This window comes from Primulina tabacum, chromosome 16, assembly GCF_025594145.1.
Source record: "Primulina tabacum isolate GXHZ01 chromosome 16, ASM2559414v2, whole genome shotgun sequence".
Classification (NCBI taxonomy): Eukaryota; Viridiplantae; Streptophyta; class Magnoliopsida; order Lamiales; family Gesneriaceae; genus Primulina; species Primulina tabacum.
Genome location: NC_134565.1, coordinates 23,648,222 through 23,670,536, shown reverse-complemented (window position 1 = coordinate 23,670,536; position 22,315 = coordinate 23,648,222). Strand labels below are relative to the sequence as shown.

Sequence of the window (22,315 nt, the reverse complement as noted above, 5' to 3'; positions counted from 1 at the left end):
AACCATAATTTTCCATGCTAATCAGATGGATATGAATGAACAGATAGCTAATGTTTTTCGATCAATTGCTATCTTTTCAGTTTCAATCATCATAGTGGAGAAATGATTTTTGGTGAAACATTTTTGTATGATGAGACTGCAACATCATTTAAATAGTTGTTCGAAACTTTTTTAGAGACATACAAAAAAAAAAGATCTCTCAATATCTTCACCAATCAGGATCAAGCTATGGCAAAACCCTTGCACGAGGTGATTTTTGAGATATCTGAGAGTCCAGGTAAATGACAAGGGTAGAACTTCAATCAAAACAAAGAAAAAATATTGAGAGGCAAGGTAAATAAATTTTTTACTATTGATACTTTTTCTGGAGAAAAATTATCTAGATTGCTTATTTTTTACAATCATTGTTAGACATTGAAACATATGATGAATTTATTGTATCTTGTTTAACACCTTCTGTACCTCATGCATGTCTTCAAACAACTGCAAGTCAATTCAATTTCATGGAATTATTGATGATATGGACTTGGTGTGTAAAAATCTTAAGAACAACAAAAGAAAATCATTTGTATGAGGATAAAAAGTTTGTTATAATATGTATTCTTATTTAATGTAAGTGTCACTTAACCACCCCCAACATTCTCTTGAAGCCATGAATTTCGCTGGAGATATGTATCCAATACAATTCTTGAGTAGCTCTCTTTCTTTTTGAAGGTATAATAGTGTTAATTGAAATGAAGGCCTCAAAATATATTAATCTTTGTTTTCTTATTGGAATATACTTCGAATTTCATGATTTTGGCTTATCTCATCTTTAGAGTGTTTTTGAATAAATGAAATATAGAGAAACTAATGATGCATTGTTATTGTTCTTCTTGAATTATGTATCTATTTATTTTTAAATAAAAAAATTTTAGATCACGTCTCTTTTAAATGAATACAAACTTTTACTCTGTATATATTAAGGAAATTAACTATAAGTTTAAAATTAATTTTAGGTCATATTTGGCAAAAAAATTTGTGAGATAGATCTCTTATTTGGGTTATCCATGAAAAAATATTATTTTTTATGCTAAGAATATTACTTTTTATTGTGAATATCGATAGGGTTGACCCGTCTCAGATATAAATATTCGTGAGCAGAGACGGATGTATTCTAGGGCTGTACTGGGCTGTAGCCCATACCACTTTTTTAATAATTTAGCGACGGTTTTTCAAAAACCGTCGCTAATATTTGCGACGGTTTTAATTACACCGTCGCTACTAGTGACGGTTTATTCAAACAGTCGCTAATAACAATCGCTATTAGCGACGGTTGTTTCAAAAACCGTCGTACATCAATGTCTTAGTCCATTCAAGTCTCGTCCATTTACAAGGATGATACCAAAATTATCCTCTGATCCGCCCCACCTCAATTCTAAAATTTCTCTCCCAAGTCCCAAGCCCTTTAGCAACAGAATAGAATTGCGGACTCCCGAAAAAATCGAATTGCTCATCGGCAAGGCAACAATCCAGGTAAGAATCGGCTATACATTTTTTATTTTGTTTTTTATAGCTTCTCTGTGTGTGATTTGTGGTTTCTTGATTGTTTGTTGTTGAGTTGTTGAGTGACTATTACTTGTTTATTTGGTTAATAATTATTTTATTCTTGTTTAGGATTATAAATTGAACTATTTCAAAATGGAATATCAATTGCTGCAAAGAAAGGAAAAACATTGATATCCTCTTTCTTTAAGAAGAGAGATCGTCAAGCTAGTGAAGATACTTAAATTCCTACGGTCCTTACAATGCAACATCAATCCAGTGAAAGTCTTCTATTTCCCAATATCCAAATTCCTTCATGTTCCTCTTCTAGAGACGATCATCAGTCTTCGTCTACTTTTATTGAACGAGATCCAGGAAAAAGAAAACAGATATGTGAATATCATGTTAATGTACGAGATGAGATAAGACGTTCATATCTAAATATGGGGCCTTATCAACCAGATATGTTGGAATATCCAGGTACAAAATTTGGAAGCCAGAATCGTCGTTTTCAGAAAAAATGGTTTCAGAAATTTTATTGGTTGGAGTATTCGCCTTCAACAAATAAGGCATATTGTTTCTATTGTTTTCTTTTCCTGAATGATGTTAATTCATCTAATATATCGGCATTGGTCAATGAAGGATTTGACAATTGGAAAAGGGTAAACCAAGGAAAAACATGTGCTTTTCTTGCCCATATTGGTTCTGCAGCTTCTTCACCTCATACTATGTGTGAGAGAAGGGCTGAAAATTTGATGAGGCCCTCACAACATATTGATAAAGTGATGCATGCACAATCTAAAGAGAAAAATCGTCTGCGTTTGAGCACCTCAATTGTAGCTGTTCGTTGGCTAGCACTTCAAGGTTGTGCTTTTAGAGGTAACGATGAATCTCTATCTTCATCTAATCGTGGAAATTTTCTTGAATTGGTGAAGGCTTTTGCAAAAATGAATATAGAAATTGATGAAGTTGTGCTTGAGAATGCTCCAAAAAATGCCCAATATATCGCTCCAGAAATTCAGAAAGAGATTTTACATATTATGACCAATAGAGTACGACAGATGGTTCGTGAAGAAGTTGGAGATAAATACTTCTGTATTCTTGTTGATGAAGCCCGAGATATATCTAAACGAGAGCAAATGGCCATTATATTGAGGTTTGTGAACAATCATGGGATTTTGACAGAAAGATTTTTTGCTATCAAAAGTGTTAGTGACACTACCTCAATGAATTTGAAAAATGAGATATCAAATGTTCTTGTTCATCATGATCTCCATGTTAAGAAAATCAGAGGCCAAGGATATGATGGTGCTAGCAATATGCGTGGAGCGTGGAATGGACTTCAAGCATTATTTCTCAAAGATTGTCCCTATGCATACTATGTCCACTGTTTTGCACATCGTTTACAACTGACATTGGTTTCTGCAGCTAAGGATGTTAGTGTTATTTGGGAATTCTTTTCTCATTTGGACAATATTGTTAATATTGTCACTTCTTCTACTAAGCGCATTGCTGAATTACATACTGCACAGAGAAATGAAATTGAGTATATGTTGTCAATTGGAGAACGTGATTCTGGAAGTGGTGCAAACCAGATTGGTAATTTGCAACGAGCAGGAGCTACTCGTTGGAGTTCTCACTATGATTCGGTAAAAAGCTTGATAGGTATGTACACTGCAACTTGCAAAGTTTTTGAAGTTCTCAGTGATTATTCTCCAAATGGAAGAGTTAAGGCTGAAGTTCGGGGGATTTACAGAAACATGGCAAGCTTTGAATTTGTGTTTCTTTTGCACTTAATGCATAAAATTATGAGAACAACAGATACTCTTTGTCAAATTCTTCAAAGAAAATCTCAAGACATTTTGACTGCTATCACATTTGTCACTGCTACCAAAACTTGTCTTCAAGAATTTAGAGAATGTGGGTGGAATGAATTTCTTCAGGAAGTTAAAGTTTTTTTCTCAAGAAATGAAATTGATGTACCTGACCTTGATTGCCTATATAAGATTGGACGTTCCTGTCGGCAAACTACAATAGAACATCATTACCACTTTGATGTTTTTAATGCAGCAATAGATTTCATTTTGATGGAGTTAAATACTCGGTTCAATGAGTCATCGGTGGAACTTCTTTCTCTTAGTACAGCTTTAGATCCTAAAAATTCATTTGACTCATTTAACAGTGATGATATTTGCAAGCTTGCGAAGAAGTTTTATCCTGGAGATTTCACAGATCAAGAAATTGTTGCTTTGGAGTATGAATTGATACATTATAAACTTGATGTGATGCAGAATTTAAAGGTTTCTACACTTTTTGAGTTGTGTCAGCAATTGACCGAAAGTGGACGGTCAAGTGTTTATGTTATGTTGACTAGATTGATTCATCTTGTTTTGACATTACCTGTGTCTACTGCCACTACTGAGCGGGCTTTTTCAGCAATGAAGCATGTGAAGACGGCACTTCGCAATAAAATGGAGGATGACTTTCTTGCCGATTGTTTGACACTTTATATTGAACGAGATTTAGCTAAACATATTGATGTAAATTCTATTATTGATGAATTTTATGTTTAAAATCTCGTAGGGCACAACTTCGTTGAACGATATAATGTAAATTTTTTTTTAATAATATATAACTTATCATATTGACTTCAAGCCCCCCCCCCCCCCCCCAACTTTTATTCTTGGATCCGTCCCTGTTCGTGAGGCCGTCTCACAAGAGATCTATTTGTCATATTTTTAGGAAATGTGAAATTATTTTGCATTTTGATTAAAGATGTACTTTACATTTTGATTAAGAAGAGAACGTAAACATGTTTTTAATGTCTATATACTATATTTTGAGTATGTTGAATTTATATTATAAACATATTTTTAATATTTCGAACATTGATTAAGTATAGTGCTAACTTTAGTTTTAATTTAAGCATTAACATGTTAATAGTCTTATATATATTGTTAAAAAATTTATTCATTGATAAAAGAAAACTTGACATTACTAGTTGCATTCGGAGAAATGAATGAAGAAATTGTTACCTTGATAAAAATATTATTAGTAATATAATAATTTCATATATATATTATTTCATACAAAATAAATTTAACAAAAATTAATATATATAGTTATTTAAAAATTTACCCTTTAATTTAAATTTTTTTAGATTTATTTTTTAAGTCAAGTTAATTATTAATTTATCATAGAATTATTCTATTGGAATATGTTTTTTAAAATTTAATATAGTGATACCCCATAAATGGGTCCATCAAGACTTTGGCCCATCAAGACTTTGGACCCTAGGTCCATCCATAACCCAGGTATATGGCCCATAACAAGCCAAGTTTTCTCCTATAAATATCAGGTTTGAACGTCTAATTCAGGAATCATTCGCTATATTGACTTTCAGTAGCACCTTTAGCTGCTCTCTCATTATATTCTCAGTATTTGACTTAAGCGTTGGAGGGACTACGGCGGGACACCCTCCCGTCTCCCTTCTAATGGTCCCCTTCGTGATTTCAAGCTTAGATTAAATTCGAGTTCTGCATTCGGACTGCTATCACCTGCTGCAACCGAGCCCTAAATTTTCAGTGAGTATCGCTTGGCGCCTTCTGTGGGAAGACTTGAGCTGAGAGATAGAGATGGTAGGCCAAAGAGGAAGCAGAAGAACTAACAGCATCGTCACTTCCTCAGACGAGCCCGAACAACTTCATCTTGAGACGAGACATGAGCAACCTCGTTCTGAGACGAGGGCCGAACAACCTCGTCCTGAGACGAGAGCCGAACGAGGTCCTGAGATGAGAGCTGAACAACCTTGTCCTAATGAGCATGTGAGAATCTGACCTTGGAACAGTAAGGTCAATCCATTAACAAGACAGTAAACGAGGCCATGAAGAGGAACCAAGAGTCTATGTTTGCCGAAGAGCAAGATCTTCACCAGGAGCGAGAGGAGAATACTGAGGGTCATCAGAGCAGGGTTTAAGAGACACAACCCTTCCAAAGTGGGGAGAATCCCGAGATGGAGGAGATGTGGAAGAAGATAAGAATGTTGAGACAACAATTGGGAAACAGGGCACCAGCGCCCAAGAGAGAGAGTCATTTTTCCCTCGCCATTTTGGAAGAATGGCTTCCCCCAAGTTTTCGACAATCGAGCGTGGGAGAGCACGACGAACGTACTGACCCAGAAGAACACTTGGGAAGATTTGAGTTTGTTCGTGATGAAGCAGCAAGAAGCCGAAAATTTGCGAGAGTTCATTCAGCATTTCAATAATTCTGCGCTGAGATACCAGCGTCTACCCCTGACATCATGATAAGGACTGAGAGGAGGGGAGCTCTTTAAATCATTGGTCAAGAAACGTCCATCAAGTATGACGATCTGTTATCTCGGGCGGAAAAATATGTAAATCTAGAAGATGCCTAGCGACATAAGAGGATGGAGCAGCGGCCTGGGGGAAGTATAGTTGAGTGAGCGGAAAAAGGAGGTAGGAAGAGAGGTGCGGGCAAGAAGGAGGAGGATAAGGCTAGGGGCAGAGGACAATTCTCATCCCATGTTCTTCTAAATAGGAATCGTGACAAGGTGATGGAGGTGAGTGAGTCCGAGGGGAGGCGGGAGAAGTCGCGAAGGGTTGAGAGCAATGCTAAATTGCCTCTGCGGGACAGACAAGAAGGATCCTCATACGGGAGTCAACCGAGGTCTTGCCTGTTACCTAGGTGAGTTCGAGGCCCTCCATGGATAAATCAGAGGGTCGGGGAGCAGAGAAGGGAAGATCGATGTTAAGATATCACTCAGGAGCTCGTCGAACCAAGGAAGGGAATGAATGATGATAACGACCCTACAAGATGAATGATTCATATGATCTCGGGAGGTGCTATCGATAGATAATCCTGGCGAGCTCAGAAAGCAAATGGAAGAAGGTTAGAGAACTTTGAGATATACAGAATGGGGACTTATCACAAGATCCCATCATCAGTTTTGGGTCGGAAAACCTCTGAGGCATTGTGGCTCCACATACTGATGCCTTGGTGGTGACGGCCACCATTGACAATTGCGACGTGGCAAGGATCTTTATTGATAATGGAAGCTCCGTGAATATTTTGTTCAAGAGAACGTTAGATCAGATGAAAGTGGAAGGATTTGAGTTTTAGCCGGTCTCTACCCCTCTGTTTGGGTTCGCGGGACAGGCCATTCAGCCATTGGGCCAAATTGTTCTTCCCTTATATGTGGGGAGTGATCCTCGGCGGGTAACCAAGATGATAACCTTCACGGTGGTAGACACTCCATGATCGTATAATAAAATCTTGGGACGGTCAGCCCTAAAGGATTTTAGAGTCATAGCTTCCACCTATCATCAGAAGCTTAAATTTCCTGCAGAAAAAGGAGTTGGAGTCTTGTGCGGGGACCAAAAAGTCGTGTGTCGGTGTTATGAAGGGGTAGCGAAGGAGGAGAAAAAATAGCGCGTGTGGAGGTTAGCATGATTAGGAAGGGAAAAAGTGGGTGACTTGGTCCTGAGGAAGGTACAAGAAGAGCAGAGAGAAAAGTAGGACCCAAAGTGCGAGGGTCTTTTCAGAGCAATCAAGAAGCTTAATTCTGGAGCTTAGTTGTAACGACCCTCACTTTTTAACTTTGAAATTCTGCTATTTTTTTCTATTAATTCAAAAATCATCATTTATAAATAACTTAATATTTTCATAAATCAAAATAATTTAATAATTTAAATCTCGAGTGCATAAATCCCTAAAATCTTTAATTACCAAAATTCACTTCTACATTTCATATCATTAGAATTAACTTCAAAATAAACATAAAATCTTTGATAAAATCCTTAACAAAAATCCTTTAAACTTTGCCTAAAAATCTAGTGCGGAAAATAATTGTCCTTCGGAGTGTACTGCTACACTTAATCCACTCAAGCGTCAGTGCCTCCCTCATATCGTCATCACCTGCAGTATTCAAACCTAGTGAGTCTAATGACTCAGCACGTTCTAAACCTGAGTAACAAATAATACATATACAAGCACATGCATTAAATCATACTTTTATTTAAAATAAATTTTAAGCATAAATAAATCATAAATCGTAACTAGCGTAAATCGTAAAGCTTTACATCATTTACAATTTTGGGTGAATTTTGATTCTTGAAAGTGACTAGTTTTTTATCCTCTGGTCGACTGATCAGTCTTAGCTCCCATTGCGCAAAGGGATGGGCACTAGGCACCGCCATAAAAATACGATCGTCGGGCTCTTTCTAGGGCCTTGTCCCGTAAATGGGCTCCCTCTAGGGCCTTTTCCTTCACGACATTCTCATAAAATTGCAAGTTCATCGTTTCTTCTTAAAACGGATACCTTACATATCCTCTATATCATTTGTCATAGTCAATTCACATCTCTCAAAATATTTTTCATTTTTCTTTTTAAATCATAAAATATCATGACCTTCCAAAAAATATTGTTTTAACAGTAAAAATTGCACAGTTACCGTAAATCATAAAATATCATATTTTCAGCAAAATCACCATTTTATATCATTTATCATGTGTTATGATCCTTCGGGACGCTGCCAACCCTTTTTGTACTACCTAGGTGTAAAATGATTATTTTTCCCCTAGATGTAAAATTTCTCGATTTTGACTTTTTCTTACTTTTATTGACATGGGCTTATCCCAATCTTTATTTAAGCCTAAATCTAATTTCTAATTATTTTATTTAGCTTAAATTCGGGGTTTTCGATTTAATTTTTTATTTAATTATTTGTGAACCGTTTAATTCTTGATTTAATTCAAACTTGAATATTTCAATGTCAAACTTTAAACAGAGACTTTTTATTACTTAAACTACACTTGTGAGCCATGAGCCACCCTCGTGGACCCACGATTCAAGCCCTTTTCTATTAAAAACCCTAGTTATAACCCAAGCTCAACACCATCGAGCCATCTCTCAAATTTACCGAACCACGCCCGAGCCCCCTTGAGCCCATCCCTGACCGAACCACTCATGGTCCCTCCTGACCGTCCTGGACTCCCCTAATTCGCGCAAACCTCCATGCGCAAAACATGAACCCTGCGGCCCCTTCTTGTTAGATTTGTTGGGTTCCTGGTCGAACTAGGACTCTCCTAGCTTATCAACAACCAAGCCCTCATCCACCTAGACATCGTTGGACCCTAGCTGACTAGCCTAGACCAGCACCGAGCCCCCTAACTCGTGCACAAAGCCATGTGAACACCCCTGTCAACCCGCACAACTTAATCTCGCCTCTCCAAGTCAATGATCTAATCCCCTCGAGCCACCACAAACCATGGTTATCCATCTTCCTTGGACCCTATTGAACTAGCCTAGCCTACCAAGCCAGCCGCGAACCCTCCATACCATTGCCTTCCCTTGTGTGTGCACGGGAAGAATCCTGGCTTGCATGGACTCTTCCCTAGCCGTTCGCCTCGAGTCCTAGCAATGCTAGGACTCTTCCTTGCTCTAGCCCGTGACCAACCCTTCCCTTGGACCAGCCCTGGCAGAGCCGCATGTGGACACGCAAGCCAGCCGACCCTTGAACCCCCATAGTTCCATGAAAAAGCCCTAGTTTTCTACACCACCATGCACGGCCTCCTCATGCTTAACCAGCCCTTGTTTCCACCTTGAATCAACTTTTTTATATCCATTAAACACCCTAATTTGGCAGCCTAACCCTTGGTAATCATAACGTTTAATACACAAGTGTAAAATCGTCAAAACTTTGAAAATAACCGTTCTATCTTAAAATTAATCAAACACACGTATTTTTCATTCAAAAACAATTAAAACAAGCACACTATGGTTTGGATGATGCGTCAAAAAGGTTTAGTAACGTGCCTTTGCATTTAAAACACTCGAATACGCGATCGTCGGCGTGGGGTGCAAAGAAGGATGAAGATGAACAACGACGAAGAACCCTAGCTTTCTTCTCCTCCTTATTTTTCGAAATTTCGGTGTGTGTGATGTGTGTGTGGGGTGGCTGATATGAGGTGTTTGGGAGCTAGGTTTTCATTTTTATAGATTTAATTTGTATGATAATGGGCTTGAGTTTTGGGCTTCCAAGTATAGGAGCAATTGGGCCTATTCAGTTCAGTTAAATTGGGCCCATTAACACTTATTTAATTGAAAAATAAAAGTTTATAAAAATTAGTTTTCAAAAATAATGCTTTTGATATTTTAAAAGTCTCTCGTTTGCCCAAAACCGGCTTCCCGGATAAAAATCGAGCTCGTCTCGTAAAATTATTCGAACTCTGACATTCTTAGAAAAATTTAATCATAGTAAGAAGTCTTGAAAATATTTAATGAAAAATATTTATTTTATCTCTGTCGTCTCCGGTCTCTTTTCCCTAGCTTATTATCGAATATTTGGATAAAATCTACAATTTCATGAAACCATGTCATGTAATAATTTAATCATACAACCATACATTTAGTCATATAATATGCATCAAGTAAGCATTTAAAATCAATTAAATAAAATAATTATGCAATTTAATTTGTTTGCATGCATGTTGTTTACGTAGGTTGATTTTTCGGGCGTTACATTAGTACTTGGAGAATGCTCAAGGCAAGACTTAAAAGAGACCCTGGATTACTTACTATCTTAGGAAATATTACTCGTGACTTTGTCATTGATGTATTTTGTTTTGGAATTTGTCCTATGTAATCGGTTGAAATTTAATAAAGCCAAGTTCTTATGTTAAGTTCGTAGATGTTGTTGTATTATGAAAGTGATATGAATAAATTTTATCTACTTAGGCTGAGCCTAGCAGAGGAGAAAAGGTGGGGAGACTGAAAATCAAATTTTACCTACTTAGGCTGAGCCTAGTAGAGGAGAAGAGGTGAGGAGACTGAAAATTAAATTTTACATACTCGGGCTATGCCTAGTAGAGGAGAAGAATTGGAGAGAATGAAAATTAAATTTTACCTACTGAGGTTGAATCAAGTAGAGGAGAAGAGGTGGGGAGATTGAAAATTAAATTTTCCTACTCGGGCTATGCTTAGTAGAAGGAGAAGAGTTTGGGAGATTGAAAATTAAATTTTCCTACTTGGGCTATGCCTAGTAGAGGAGAAGAGACGATGAGATTGAGAATTAAATTTCCTACTTGGGCTATGCCTAGTAGAGGAGAAGAGGTGAGAAGATTGAAAATTAAATTTTTCTACTTCGGGCTATGCCTAGTAGAAGAGAAGAGGTGAGGAGATTAAAAATTAAATTTTCCTACTTGGGCTATGCCTAGCAGATGAGAAGAGTTTGGAAGATTGAAAATTGAATTTTCGTACTTGGGCTATGCCTAGTAGATGAGAAGAGGTGAGGAGATTGAAAATTAAATTTTTCTACTCGGGCTATGCCTAGTAGAGGAGAAGAGATGAGGAGATTAAAAATTAAAATTCATCTACTTGGGCTATGCCTAGTAGAGGAGAAGAGGTGAGTAGACTAAAAATTAAAATTTACCTACTTAGGTTGCGTTTAGTAGAGGAGAAGAGTTTGGGAGGAGATAAATTAAATTTTACCTACTTAGGTTGCGCCTAGTATAAGAGAATAATTGAGGAGGAGAAAAATTAAATTTTACCTACTTAGACTGCGCCTACTAAAGGAGAAGAGTTCGGGAGAGGAAAATATTTTATTTTCCGCTAAGGCATCGCCTAGTAGAGGAGTAATGGGAGGAAGAGGTGGAATTTATTATTTTCTACTAAGGCATCGCCTAGCGAAGGAGTCAGTGGGTGAGGGTGTGAAATTTTTATTTTTCTGCTAAGGCATCGCCTAGGAGAGGAGTCATGGGTTGAGGAGGTGCAATTTATTATTTTCCTGCTAAGGCATCGCTTTGTGGATGATTCAGGGGTGAGGGTGTTAAAGTTTTATTTTTCTGCTAAGGCGTCGCCTAGCAGAGGAATGAGAGGAGTCAGGGGGTGACAAGTGTGGAAGTTTAATTTTTTCTACTAAGACATCTCTTAGCAGAGGAGTCAGAGGGTGAGGTTGTGGCTGCGGGGTGGGGGGAGGTGTGCACTGGATGAAACATGTTGTAATGATGAAAACAGCGTATCTTCATTATTTTTAATTAGGATAAATTAGGCGTAAATCCCCAGCACCAAAGTCCAAACCAATTCGATCTATAAGATGCTACCTTATGTCATTGCCCCAAGTTATCATCAAATTCACGTATCGTTCCTTGTTCCCATATTTTATTTAAATTTTAGCTCTATGTAAATAGGTTTTTTATAATTAATTTTTTTATATTTGCAGGGTCCGTCAAAGCTAGTAGCGGACGCTGCAAAACCTGTCATCCTTGTCGTGCCATACAGAGGATGCTGCAGCTTTTTCAAAGGTGCACCGCCGAATATATTTGCCTACATTTGTTCTTTTCAGTGATTAGGATTAATATGAAAATATATGTTGTTATATAATTGTAATTTTTCAGGTCTAAGTGTCATTCTCATGTAACCCAGGACTCTATCTGCTGGACGGGTCATGCTATTTATATTCTATCAGAAGCTCAAGATGCAGACATCATCAAAATATCATCTCTTGTATACGTCTATGACCGGACCGCTTTATCGAACAAGTGCTCAGAGTCTAACCATTCAATTCTAACTGACCAGACATTAACATAACAAGATAGATACAAAAATTCAATTTGTTCAATGATTATCAGATAAAATGTCAAGCACAGTATCCTACCAACTCTCGATTGATATGAATATTTCCTAAAACTTATAGAGTCAATCAACTCTTCAGAAGTTAAGAGCCGAAGTCGTAAAAATAAAACACTACAAAAAAGGGTTGAGGCAGTTTTTATCGCCGTTACTAAGTCAGCCGTCGTTGACCTATAACGATGGTTTTTCAAAACCCATCGCTAAAATTACCGACGGTTTTTCAAAACCCGTCGTTAACTTAGCAATGATTTTTTAATTTTAGCGATGATTTATGTTAAAATGTCTCTAAAATTTGAAAAACCATCGCTAAACTCGTGATGGATATTGTACTCGTCGCTAATTTAGCGACGGATAAAATTAGAGACTGTTTTCAAAAATACCATCGCTATAGTTAATATTTGTTTTTTTTAAAAACTCATATATTTATTTTATATTTAAAATTTCATATATCAAAATTTATTTTTGAAATTTTATTTATAATGTATTTTAATATTTAACAAACATAATAATTTCGCTAACCATGCGTCTCGAAAAAGAACAATAAAATAATATATATGCAACTGAATCCAATTAATATTGTATATAAAACATATAAAGTTTGTCTGATATGTCAACTAAGATATGCAATAGAAATCATACACAAAATCTAATAAAATACTACAATGCCTCAGTCTCGTCATCGTCGTAACCATCGTGGCCATCGCCATCACCATCGTCATGTCCGTCGTCGTCGTGGCCAAGGTCATGTGATGACACAATATACTTCTGTGAGTAACCGTGTAATGCCCGCTTACTCGTACAAGTGATTAATGTGTTTATGTCGTTTTTCATGTGCTTACCGGATTCATTATGATTTACATAAATGTTGCGAATTTTCACTACTGTAAGTGTACGGTGTCAAGTTTTAGTACTGGTTAGAGTACAGACACGAGGAGTAATTATTTAAAACTGTATATTAAGTACCATAATTGACATAGTTCAACTTTATTTAGAGAAATCAAATAGATGGTTTATAATCAATTCAGATAAAATAGTGAATTATGTAAATCTTATGCACACAGTCGAAATTCAATGAGTAAAATAATCTAGAAATATGATTTCGTCTGGTCTCCCCTATGCTAAATTAAAATTGACTAACATATCATTAAATCGCATCATGTTTACTAACCAAGAACTCGCAATTTTCTATTCCCTTTTTCAAGTGATAAATAGAACTGTATTACCTATTACTGATTTTAATATGTCTATTCAAAATCACGTAACACGTAATAAATGCAAACAAGGTTCTCATATGGATTCATCAGAGTTATACGTCTTTTGCACGTTATAAACGTCTAACGATGTGATTTCTCCTGTCCTAATTTCAATCCCCTCTCTCGAGTGTTAGATCTTAATTATTTGATCAATAGAATTATGGTCAGTAATTCAAAAGCATTAACGACAAGAAATCACAAATAAACACGATGAATTAATTCATGAAAATTCAAAACGTCAATAACATAGGTTCAACCAAGACTACACCAATCTCTAGAAAATAAAATTAGTTCATAGTCGAATTTAAATCAATACAAAACCTGTTTGTAATCATTAAAAACGTAAAAGTAAAGAACCGAATTAGAAACGTGTTGAGGGGAGATGAAAGTGCGTCTCCATGTCCGGATTCAGCGTCTTCTATCTCCGTTCGTCGCATTCCGTCTTCCGTACTATGACTTTTTCTCTTTTGCTCTAAGATATGTCGGCTGCTACTCAAATTTCCGAATCCCTTTCAAAGCCCACGTCGTAACCTATTTAATTCTGAGATTCGCGTCGCGCGCATATGCGCGCCCTGAACTCGTGCATATGCTCGGGTTCTTCTGTACGTGAGTTTCATTTCTCGTGTATATGCGCGCCCAAGTCCCGCGCGTATGCGCGATACTCTCTGTTTTGCTTCTCTTCTCGCCTCTCTTGTGCGCATATGCGCGCTCATGACTCGCGTATATGTGCGGGTCTTGCTGCTTCAATTCTGGGCAATGCTCACACTTTTCTTCTAAGCGTCATTTTTCGCTCCTTTTCACGTCCATGTCCGAGCCTTACCTAGACTTCTGCAATCACACTAAAAATAACAAAAAATGCATAATTCTGCCCAAGAAAACTAACAATCTAAATGCATTATAGGGATAATTTAAGTGCACAAAATGTACTTATCAAATCCCCCCAAACTTAAACTTTTGCTAGTCCCGAGCAAAATAAAATAAATAAAACATTAACCTGACTAGACTCAACACATCCTAAAAAAAATAACTGACCGAACAAGAATTGTGGAATAAAAGGATAATCACTAGCCTCAGAGATTACAGTCCCCACATTACTCACAGTTCACGTGCGTGTGCGTTTTTCTATTCTCGTTTACCCACTTCATATGCCAAAATAAGTTCATAACTTTTTATCTCATAAAATTCTGGTCTCCTCGACACACATGTAATTAGCAAAATCATTGAGGCACACATTTACCTTCACAAATCAACAGGACTTATAGAGTAATATTTGGCTAAACAAAATGGTAATCTAAAGACAATAATTAACCAAACAAAGTTCAATATCATGAGATGCGCACATGTACACAATCAAATTCTATGTTTATCGACGGCATTTTTCAAGTGTCCATAGGCTTAACTTTGGCAACTCTTCTCCACTAGTATATTGGGTACATGTGACTTGGTTAATAGGTATTTTAAGCTTATAATGTTAGGCTATGGTTAATGGCTACAAATGAAGATAGGGAATCAAAAGTGAGAGAAACAAACCAATTTATTTTTCAACACGCTTCTCATTCCTCTTGTTTCACATCCACTTGCTTTACCACAACATATTCACCATTTTGTCCTCTTTTTCATATCAATACGTCATACTCTTTTATTCTTTGTTCAACCTTTTCCTTCTCCCTTTTCTCAACATCATTTTTTTTCTTCTTTTTTTCTCAATGAAATTCATTTCTTTCTTTTCATCTTTTTCCTCTTTTTTATCCGATTATATTCTCATACGCGCATAAGGGAGAAGAACTTTTGTAGTGATACACAGGTTTGTTTTCTCTCAAATTTCGGTAGGTACTGGTGTATATGCTCAAAAGTTGGTAGTTAACGTAGGGGTTTAGAATTGATACGAATGGGGGCTTTTGTGTGCCTTGGCACACTCCATCTGATTTTCATTAAGCTCAAACATAAGACACTAGGGTATAATATGATGTTATGGGTAGGCTTGAAAGGCTCAAACGTTCCAAAAATCGCCTAAATCATCCCTAAGTTACACAATACCCGTATCTCGCCTCGAAGAGTACCAAACCAAGTTCTAGACTACTTTCAATTTACCAATCAACAAACACAGATAGATCATGTTTTCGGGTATTCAAACAGAACAAATCACACATCTCATTCTCATTTAGGCTCAAAGAGCTAACAATTGACAAATTATTCAAGGAAAAACAGGTCCAACATAATTCAAAGATTGCCTGAATCATTTTTGTGTTAGTGAACATGTAACTCAACTACAAGTAATCAACATGCAGGTTTTGGAATCCATTCATACATTCCAATTCACAAATCACATGAAAACTCTCTTGACATCGGATGTATCAACAATCATAGCAATCGTGAATTAATGTGTAAACGGTTAAGTAAAGATAGCATGCATTTAGATTCGTAATCATGGAACAACATGTGTTTCGGGTCAACTCTCATCATTGTTTGGTTATTAACTTAATTCCACAATTCTTAAAAAAACAATTTAACGAATATTGTTTTTATAAACATCAAAATTAAATCACCCCCCCCCCCAAACTTAAAGTATGTATTGTCCTCAATGTATAAACAGGAAAGAACGGAACAATCATACCTCCCACGATGAGCGTCAGTGCTCGCCGTCACCATCGTTGTCATCCTCGTCCATGTTCTGGGGTGGGGGCTGGTAAGGGGCTCCAAGATACTGAGGTGGCCATGCAGGTGGCTGGGGAAACATCGGATCCTCTGGACCTATAGGTGGGAACCGCTGAGCAAGCACGGAAGTGAAGTCCATCATGTATCCCATGAAATGGTCGGTGCGGTACTGAATCGAATCCAGCACCTGGCGCTGCTCTACTAGTAACCTCCTCTGGTCCTCCATCTCTGTCTCAAGTCTACGAAATCGGTTTCCCCTGCGCTGTCTGGCTGCCTCAGGTGGTGGTGGCGGTGGAAGCTGTGGCTGTGGGAGCTTTTCTTCATCTGGATACTCGTGGGGAATATAAGATGCAGCTCCAAAGAAGGCAACAATGGGGGCCTTCGGCTTAAGCACTTGCTCATCAGGCGACCATGACACGCCGGCCTGTCTGCATAGCTCGGTAACAATATGAGAGCATGGAAGGGCGACCGTGGCTAACCCTGTGCCGGCTCTCATAATCGATCCATAAATTATTTTCCCCAAGTCAACAGATTTGCCCATCAAAATAGCAAAGACAAGTGCAACTTTGTCTTTGGTTACATCATGGTAGTGCGAGGATGGGAGAACCCGGGCCAACACAAACGATGTCCACGCACTTGCATTGGGGCCCATATCATATTTTTTTAGAGAAATCGGACCACTCGAGCTCATTTTCCATGTAGCACCTGCCTGACATAGGGTCCGAATGACCTCTGAATAATTAACCCCCTCTTCTAGAAATTCATTGTACTCGTCTTGGTCGAGGCTTGGCATCTGATAGATCATGTTTATCGTTTGAGAGTCAAACGATACCAATTTACCTCTCACCAATACTTTCGACTCGTCATGGCGTATCCGCAGATTAGCATAGAACTCCCGCACAACCGAGATCACAGCATCTAGAGGAGGGTGAGCAAATTCAACCCATTGCCTTCGTTCCAGTTCATTCACAATCTGTAAGGCCTGAGATTTTATCATTTTAATCCGAGATTATTTAATTGATGAATTTTGAAATGTTGAGTCATATTCCATGGTTTTACAATTCCATAGGATTGAAATTGAATTAAAAGATTGAGTGAGGACCAAATTGCAAACAGTGAAGACTTCAGGGGCTAAAGTGCAATTAGCACTTGAGTGATACTTGTCACATCATGCAATTGATATATAAATGGTTATTTTCCCTTGAAATCAGAAGCAAGAAACGAAAAGGGATTTCCAGGAAAGCTTCCAATTTCATTTGATAGTAGATTTATGATTTTGACAATTCCGTCCATCCGATTTTAAATCTGAACACGGTACCGAGCTCTTCTTGACACGAGCTTCAACTGGACGTAAGTTTTATTGATTTCTGGTATCATTTGAAAAGATGATGTTGTAGGAATTTGATATAATTCATATATGATGATCTTGACATGTTATACATCGTAGAATCGAAGTCAGATCAGGAAACGGATTGATTCTGGAATTGTTATGATTTTCTGATTATATTGATTGGGAATCGAATAGATTTGGATTATAGACTGATTACAAATTGTATCAGATATGGGTTATGATTTGTAATTAATATCTGGTGATATGGTATTGACGGGAATACTGAGATTGTGCCGTTATGCCGCTGATTTGAATTAATTAAGATTAATCAGATTCAGAATTGAATTGAGAATGAAATATTGATAGTATGCTTCTTGATATATCGTTTCAGATTTACAGAGACAGTCTTGAGTTCAGAACTTCAATTGCTTTAGACCGAGACTACAAACGAAATGTATAAGTCAATGTGGTATTGGGAGATCAACTTGAGTCAGTTTGGACTTGAGTTTCCCTAAATCACATACTTTATTTTATTGCATTGATATTTGCATGTATTTGATTGATATACTTGTTCTCTTGATATATAGATAGCAGGTATTAGATTACTTGTTCTCTTGATATATAGACAGCAGGTATTAGTCGAGTAATCTTGTAACAGAAGTGCCTGATAGTGGCGGGATCGCCACGGGCACATTGCACGATGTTACAGGATAGTGTATTGGCGATAGAGCCAAAGTCTGTCACCGGAGGATTGGCTATTGATGTGGATATAATTTGGGTTTCTTCTATTACTGTTGATCGATGTCGTATCGGTGTGGATAGAATTGGAGCTTCTTCTATTACTGGTGATCGATATTATATCGGTGTGGATAGAATTAGAGTTCCTTCTATTACTGATAATCGATACCATATCGGTGTGGATAGAATCAGATCTTTTTCTATTTCTGGTGATCGATACCATATCGATGTGGATAGAATCGGTATTTCTTCTATTACTGTTGATCGATATGGAATGCCAACTTCTGGAAACCGGGATCCCTAGACTAGGATTGAGTCTAATCTAAATTGTGTAGCTACGAGTATTGTCGACAGTATGATATTAGTTATGTTTCAGATTTGATACATATTAATGTTACCTGTTACATGCTTTATATTTGTTTATATGATTGCATGTTTCGTTGATTTATACTGGGATTTATTCTCACCGGAGTTATCCGGCTGTTGTCTTGTCTGTATGTGTACATGACAACAGGTGGGACAGGTTCAGGGTTGAGGAGATGAAGAGAGATCGTGATTTGAGTGGAGATTCCGGACTTGGATTAGAGATAGGGTTGGACACTTGATATTAGCTATTAAACCTTAGTTGAAACAATGTATGTGATACAGGATTTGTACTTTTATATACTGAGATGTATATATGTTTTTATGTCACTACGTTCTGCATTATTTAAAAAAAAAAAATTTGACCCTGTTTATTACAATTGATTAATTAGTCCCAATGATGATTTAGAACATGATTAGCGTCCGGGTCCCCACACAATCACACCACGTACTATCGATAAATTAAATCCCCTCTCCGGGATGATGGACCGAGTCATAGAGCTCTCATAAATTTGCTGGGCTTCCTCATTGCAAAATCAGTGCGAATCAAAACTTGCGGAAGAAAAAGCACCCTTCTTTGATTTTTTTTTCGGTGCCATTTAAAATATGCAAATCTCACACCCAATAATAAATTCAACAAACGAGAATCACAAATCCCTGATAATCACACCAACGTGCGTAGCAGATATAATCTCACCCACCAACTAATCCAGTTAGCAATACAACGTGCAAACCCAGTCACAAACTACTTTAGAACAACGAGAAGTAACCAAGTCACAATAACAAAAGTTCCTTCAACTAGATCTAATCCAAATTCCAAATATCATGAAGTTTTGCACAAAATATGGAGAAAGACCTCACTTGCACGAGAAATTGATGGGAATTCGTAGCGCAGTCGGAAGTTGTGGCGGTGATTGAAGCTTTGGAGTGCGGCTTGTAGAGTGGGGCGGCGGTTGTCGATGTTTTGGAGGAGGTCGGCGGCCTGTGCTTAAATCTGAGAGAGGGCTGCGGCTGTGTTCGGCTAAGAATGGTTCGCGATCCGCCTCTTTCTTTTTCTTAAATTATATGCGCGCCCTAACGCGGTGCATATGCGCCAAGGCTACTGTCAACTTTGTCATCATATCGCGCATATGCGCGCCCATGAGTGGCGCATATGCGCGAAGGTCTCTGCCTGTGTCGCGCATGTGCGCGAAAATAAATCGTGCATATGCGCGATGTACACTGTCCATACACTTTTCGAATTTTTTTTTAATACCTGCAAAAATAAAACAATTCAAATTAATACTTGAATAGAGAAAAATTAAAATTAATAAAATAAGGAATTAAAATAAAATAGTAAAAACAAAATGAATGCAAAAAATAAATAAATGTGGGTTGCCTCCACATAGCGCTTGGTTTATTGTCATCAGCCCGACTGTCACTAATCCTGTTCATGGTGGGTCGTATGATTTCTTGGATGCCCTTATTGGCAGCAGTTGATCTTCAACTTCCATGGTCATATTTCCTCGTTTCACGTCAATGATGGCTCTAACAGTAGCCAATAATGGTCGTCCTAGAATGACGTGAACGTCCTGACTATTCTCCATATCGAGTACCACGAATTCTTCTAGAACTTTCAATTTGTCAATCTTAAGTTCAATATCTTCCACAATGCCCAATGGCACCTTCACCGATTTATCTGCCAGCTGCAAGCTTAATTCTGTGGGTTTTATCCTGGTTAGTCCAAGTTTCTCATAGAGAGAACTTGGCATTATATTCACGCTTGCTCCTGAATCACATATAGTTTTTTTCACTAATTGACCCCCTATTTCACATGGTACAATAAATTCCCTGGGGTCTTGCAGCTTCTGGGGAAGATTTCCTTGCCTTCCCTTATCATCTCCTCCAGTAAATGACACCTCTACCTGCTCTGCAGATTGAATGTTAGAGTATAGGTTCTTGAGATTTTCAAGACCTTTTTTCTTTTGAAATTCAGCCTTTAATTGTAAAAATCTATGGGGATAGGGAAGTAAAGAAATATCAATGCATTGATCATAATCATAATTCTTACCTTTCTTACCTCGATCCTCTTTGCTTGGAGTCGGCTTATCTTCCCAGCTGGGTTTATGATCAACTCTTTTCTCTTCTACTTCTATCATTCCAACCTTCTGATGTTGTATGAAAAAAGAATTCACCTCTCTCATACTCGGGTCTGCAGTCTTTGGTACTGCGCTTGACGGTTGAAACTTGAGTTGTTTTGTTATCTGCCCAACTTGTGTCTCCAAGATTTTCAAAGAAGCACCAATGTTTGCCATGTGGGTCTCTAGGTTATCAAGCCTAGACTCAGTCCTAGCCATTCTCTTGCCAGATTCAGCAACAAAAGTCCCAAATAAATCTTCAAATGATGGCTTCCCTTCCCCATTTGATGTATTGAACCCCGGTGGAGGATTCAATACATTCTTATTATTTGCATATGAAAAATTTTCATGATTTCTCAATCCAGGGTGATAAGTATTAGGGGGAAGGTTACCTCGATATCCTCCATAGCCTTCAAAATTCTTGTTGTTGATGTATTGGACTTCTTCAGGCAAATGTGTGTCTTCAACAACAACCGGTGCACTTTCACCCTCTGCTGTGCTCACCATGTTCATAGCTGCTAATTGGGTGGTTAGTGCATAAATTTGAGCAGTGAGCGATGTAATCGGATCCACAGCATAGACTCCAGCTGTTCTCTTTACTCCTGACCTCTCAGACGGCCATTGGTAGCTATTAATAGTCATCTGCTCAAGCATGTCATAGGCTTGAGCAGGAGATTTGGCAAAGATCGTGCCACCTGCCACTGCATCCACTGTTGTCCGTGTCAGGCCATTCAACCCATTATAAAAAAGCTCAATCTGTACCCAGTATTCAAAGCCATGATTCGGGCACCTCCGCAACAACTCCTTATACCTTTCCCACGCCCCGTAAAACTGTTCAAAGTTAGTCTGCCTGAAAGTGCTGATCTCAATCTTCAATTGTGCAGACTTGGCGGGGGGAAAATATTTAGAAAGGAATTTCGTGGCTAACTCCTGCCATGTCGTAATGCTCCCTAGCAGCAATGATTGGAGCCATCCTCTTGCTTGGTCCCTGAGAGAAAATGGAAACAAACGCAATCTAATAATATCATCAGGACATTACTCATTTTTACCGTGTCCGTGATCTCCAGGAAAGTCCTCAAATGAACGTGAGGATCAGAAGTAGCAGTCCCCGCGAACTGGTTTTGTTGGACCATATTAATCAGGGCAGGTTTTAGTTCAAAATTATTGGCGTTGATGGTCCCTCTTGCAATGCCAGAATAGTGAGTGTCGATCACTGGTCGGAAGTGATCTCTGATAGGTATGGCCTCTGGCAGGTTATGTCTGTCGTTTTCCCTGTTCTCAGCCATTGCTAAGATTTCTTCCCTTCTAGCTTTTCTTAGTCTTCTCGCAGTTCTTTCGATCTCCCGATCAAAAATAAGCAGGTCGGGATTTTGGTACCTTCGCATGCACTACAAAACTGCAGAAATTATAAAGTAACAAAAAAAAAATAAAATAAAATAACATAAAATAAAATCTAAATTAAAGTCAAGACCACTTCCAAAAACTTTTGCGAATTTTCACTACCGCAAGTGTACGGTGTCAAGTTTTAGTACTGGTTAGAGTATAGATATCGATCCCACGAGGAGTAATTATTTAAAACTGTATATTAATTACCATAATTGACATAATTCAACTTTATTTAGAGAAATCAAATAGATGGTTTATAATCAATTCAGATAAAATAGTGAATTATGTAAATCTTATGCAC

At 37.8% G+C, this 22,315-nt stretch overlaps 2 protein-coding genes across 2 annotated transcripts; one reads left to right on the top strand and one right to left on the bottom strand.

Annotated features, from left to right (window-relative positions):
• Window positions 1–1,967: 1,967 nt before the first annotated feature.
• LOC142528423 (uncharacterized) lies at window positions 1,968–4,097 on the top strand. Its single transcript, XM_075633472.1, has 2 exons — window positions 1,968–2,004; window positions 2,167–4,097. The coding sequence occupies exons 1-2, from the start codon at window positions 1,968–1,970 to the stop codon at window positions 4,095–4,097; spliced, it is 1,968 nt and encodes a 655-aa protein (XP_075489587.1).
• Window positions 4,098–19,941: 15,844 nt separating this feature from the next.
• On the bottom strand, window positions 19,942–21,914 carry LOC142528422 (uncharacterized). Its single transcript, XM_075633471.1, has 4 exons — window positions 21,678–21,914; window positions 21,324–21,558; window positions 21,021–21,230; window positions 19,942–20,813 (listed from the first exon to the last, which is right to left on the bottom strand). The coding sequence occupies exons 1-4, from the start codon at window positions 21,912–21,914 to the stop codon at window positions 19,942–19,944; spliced, it is 1,554 nt and encodes a 517-aa protein (XP_075489586.1).
• Between the last annotated feature and the right edge of the window lie 401 nt (window positions 21,915–22,315).

Coding starts and splice junctions, on each gene's coding strand:
- LOC142528423 (XM_075633472.1), top strand. CDS start 1,968: ATGGGGCCTTATCAACCAGATATGTTGGAATATCCAG. Junction 2,005..2,166: donor AGATATGTTGGAATATCCAG/GTACAAAATTTG, acceptor TGGTCAATGAAG/GATTTGACAATTGGAAAAGG.
- LOC142528422 (XM_075633471.1), bottom strand. CDS start 21,914: ATGGCTGAGAACAGGGAAAACGACAGACATAACCTGCCAGAGGCCATA. Junction 21,231..21,323: donor AACAGTGGATGCAGTGGCAG/GTGGCACGATCT, acceptor CTGAGAGGTCAG/GAGTAAAGAGAACAGCTGGA. Junction 20,814..21,020: donor AGGCTATGGAGGATATCGAG/GTAACCTTCCCC, acceptor TTGATAACCTAG/AGACCCACATGGCAAACATT.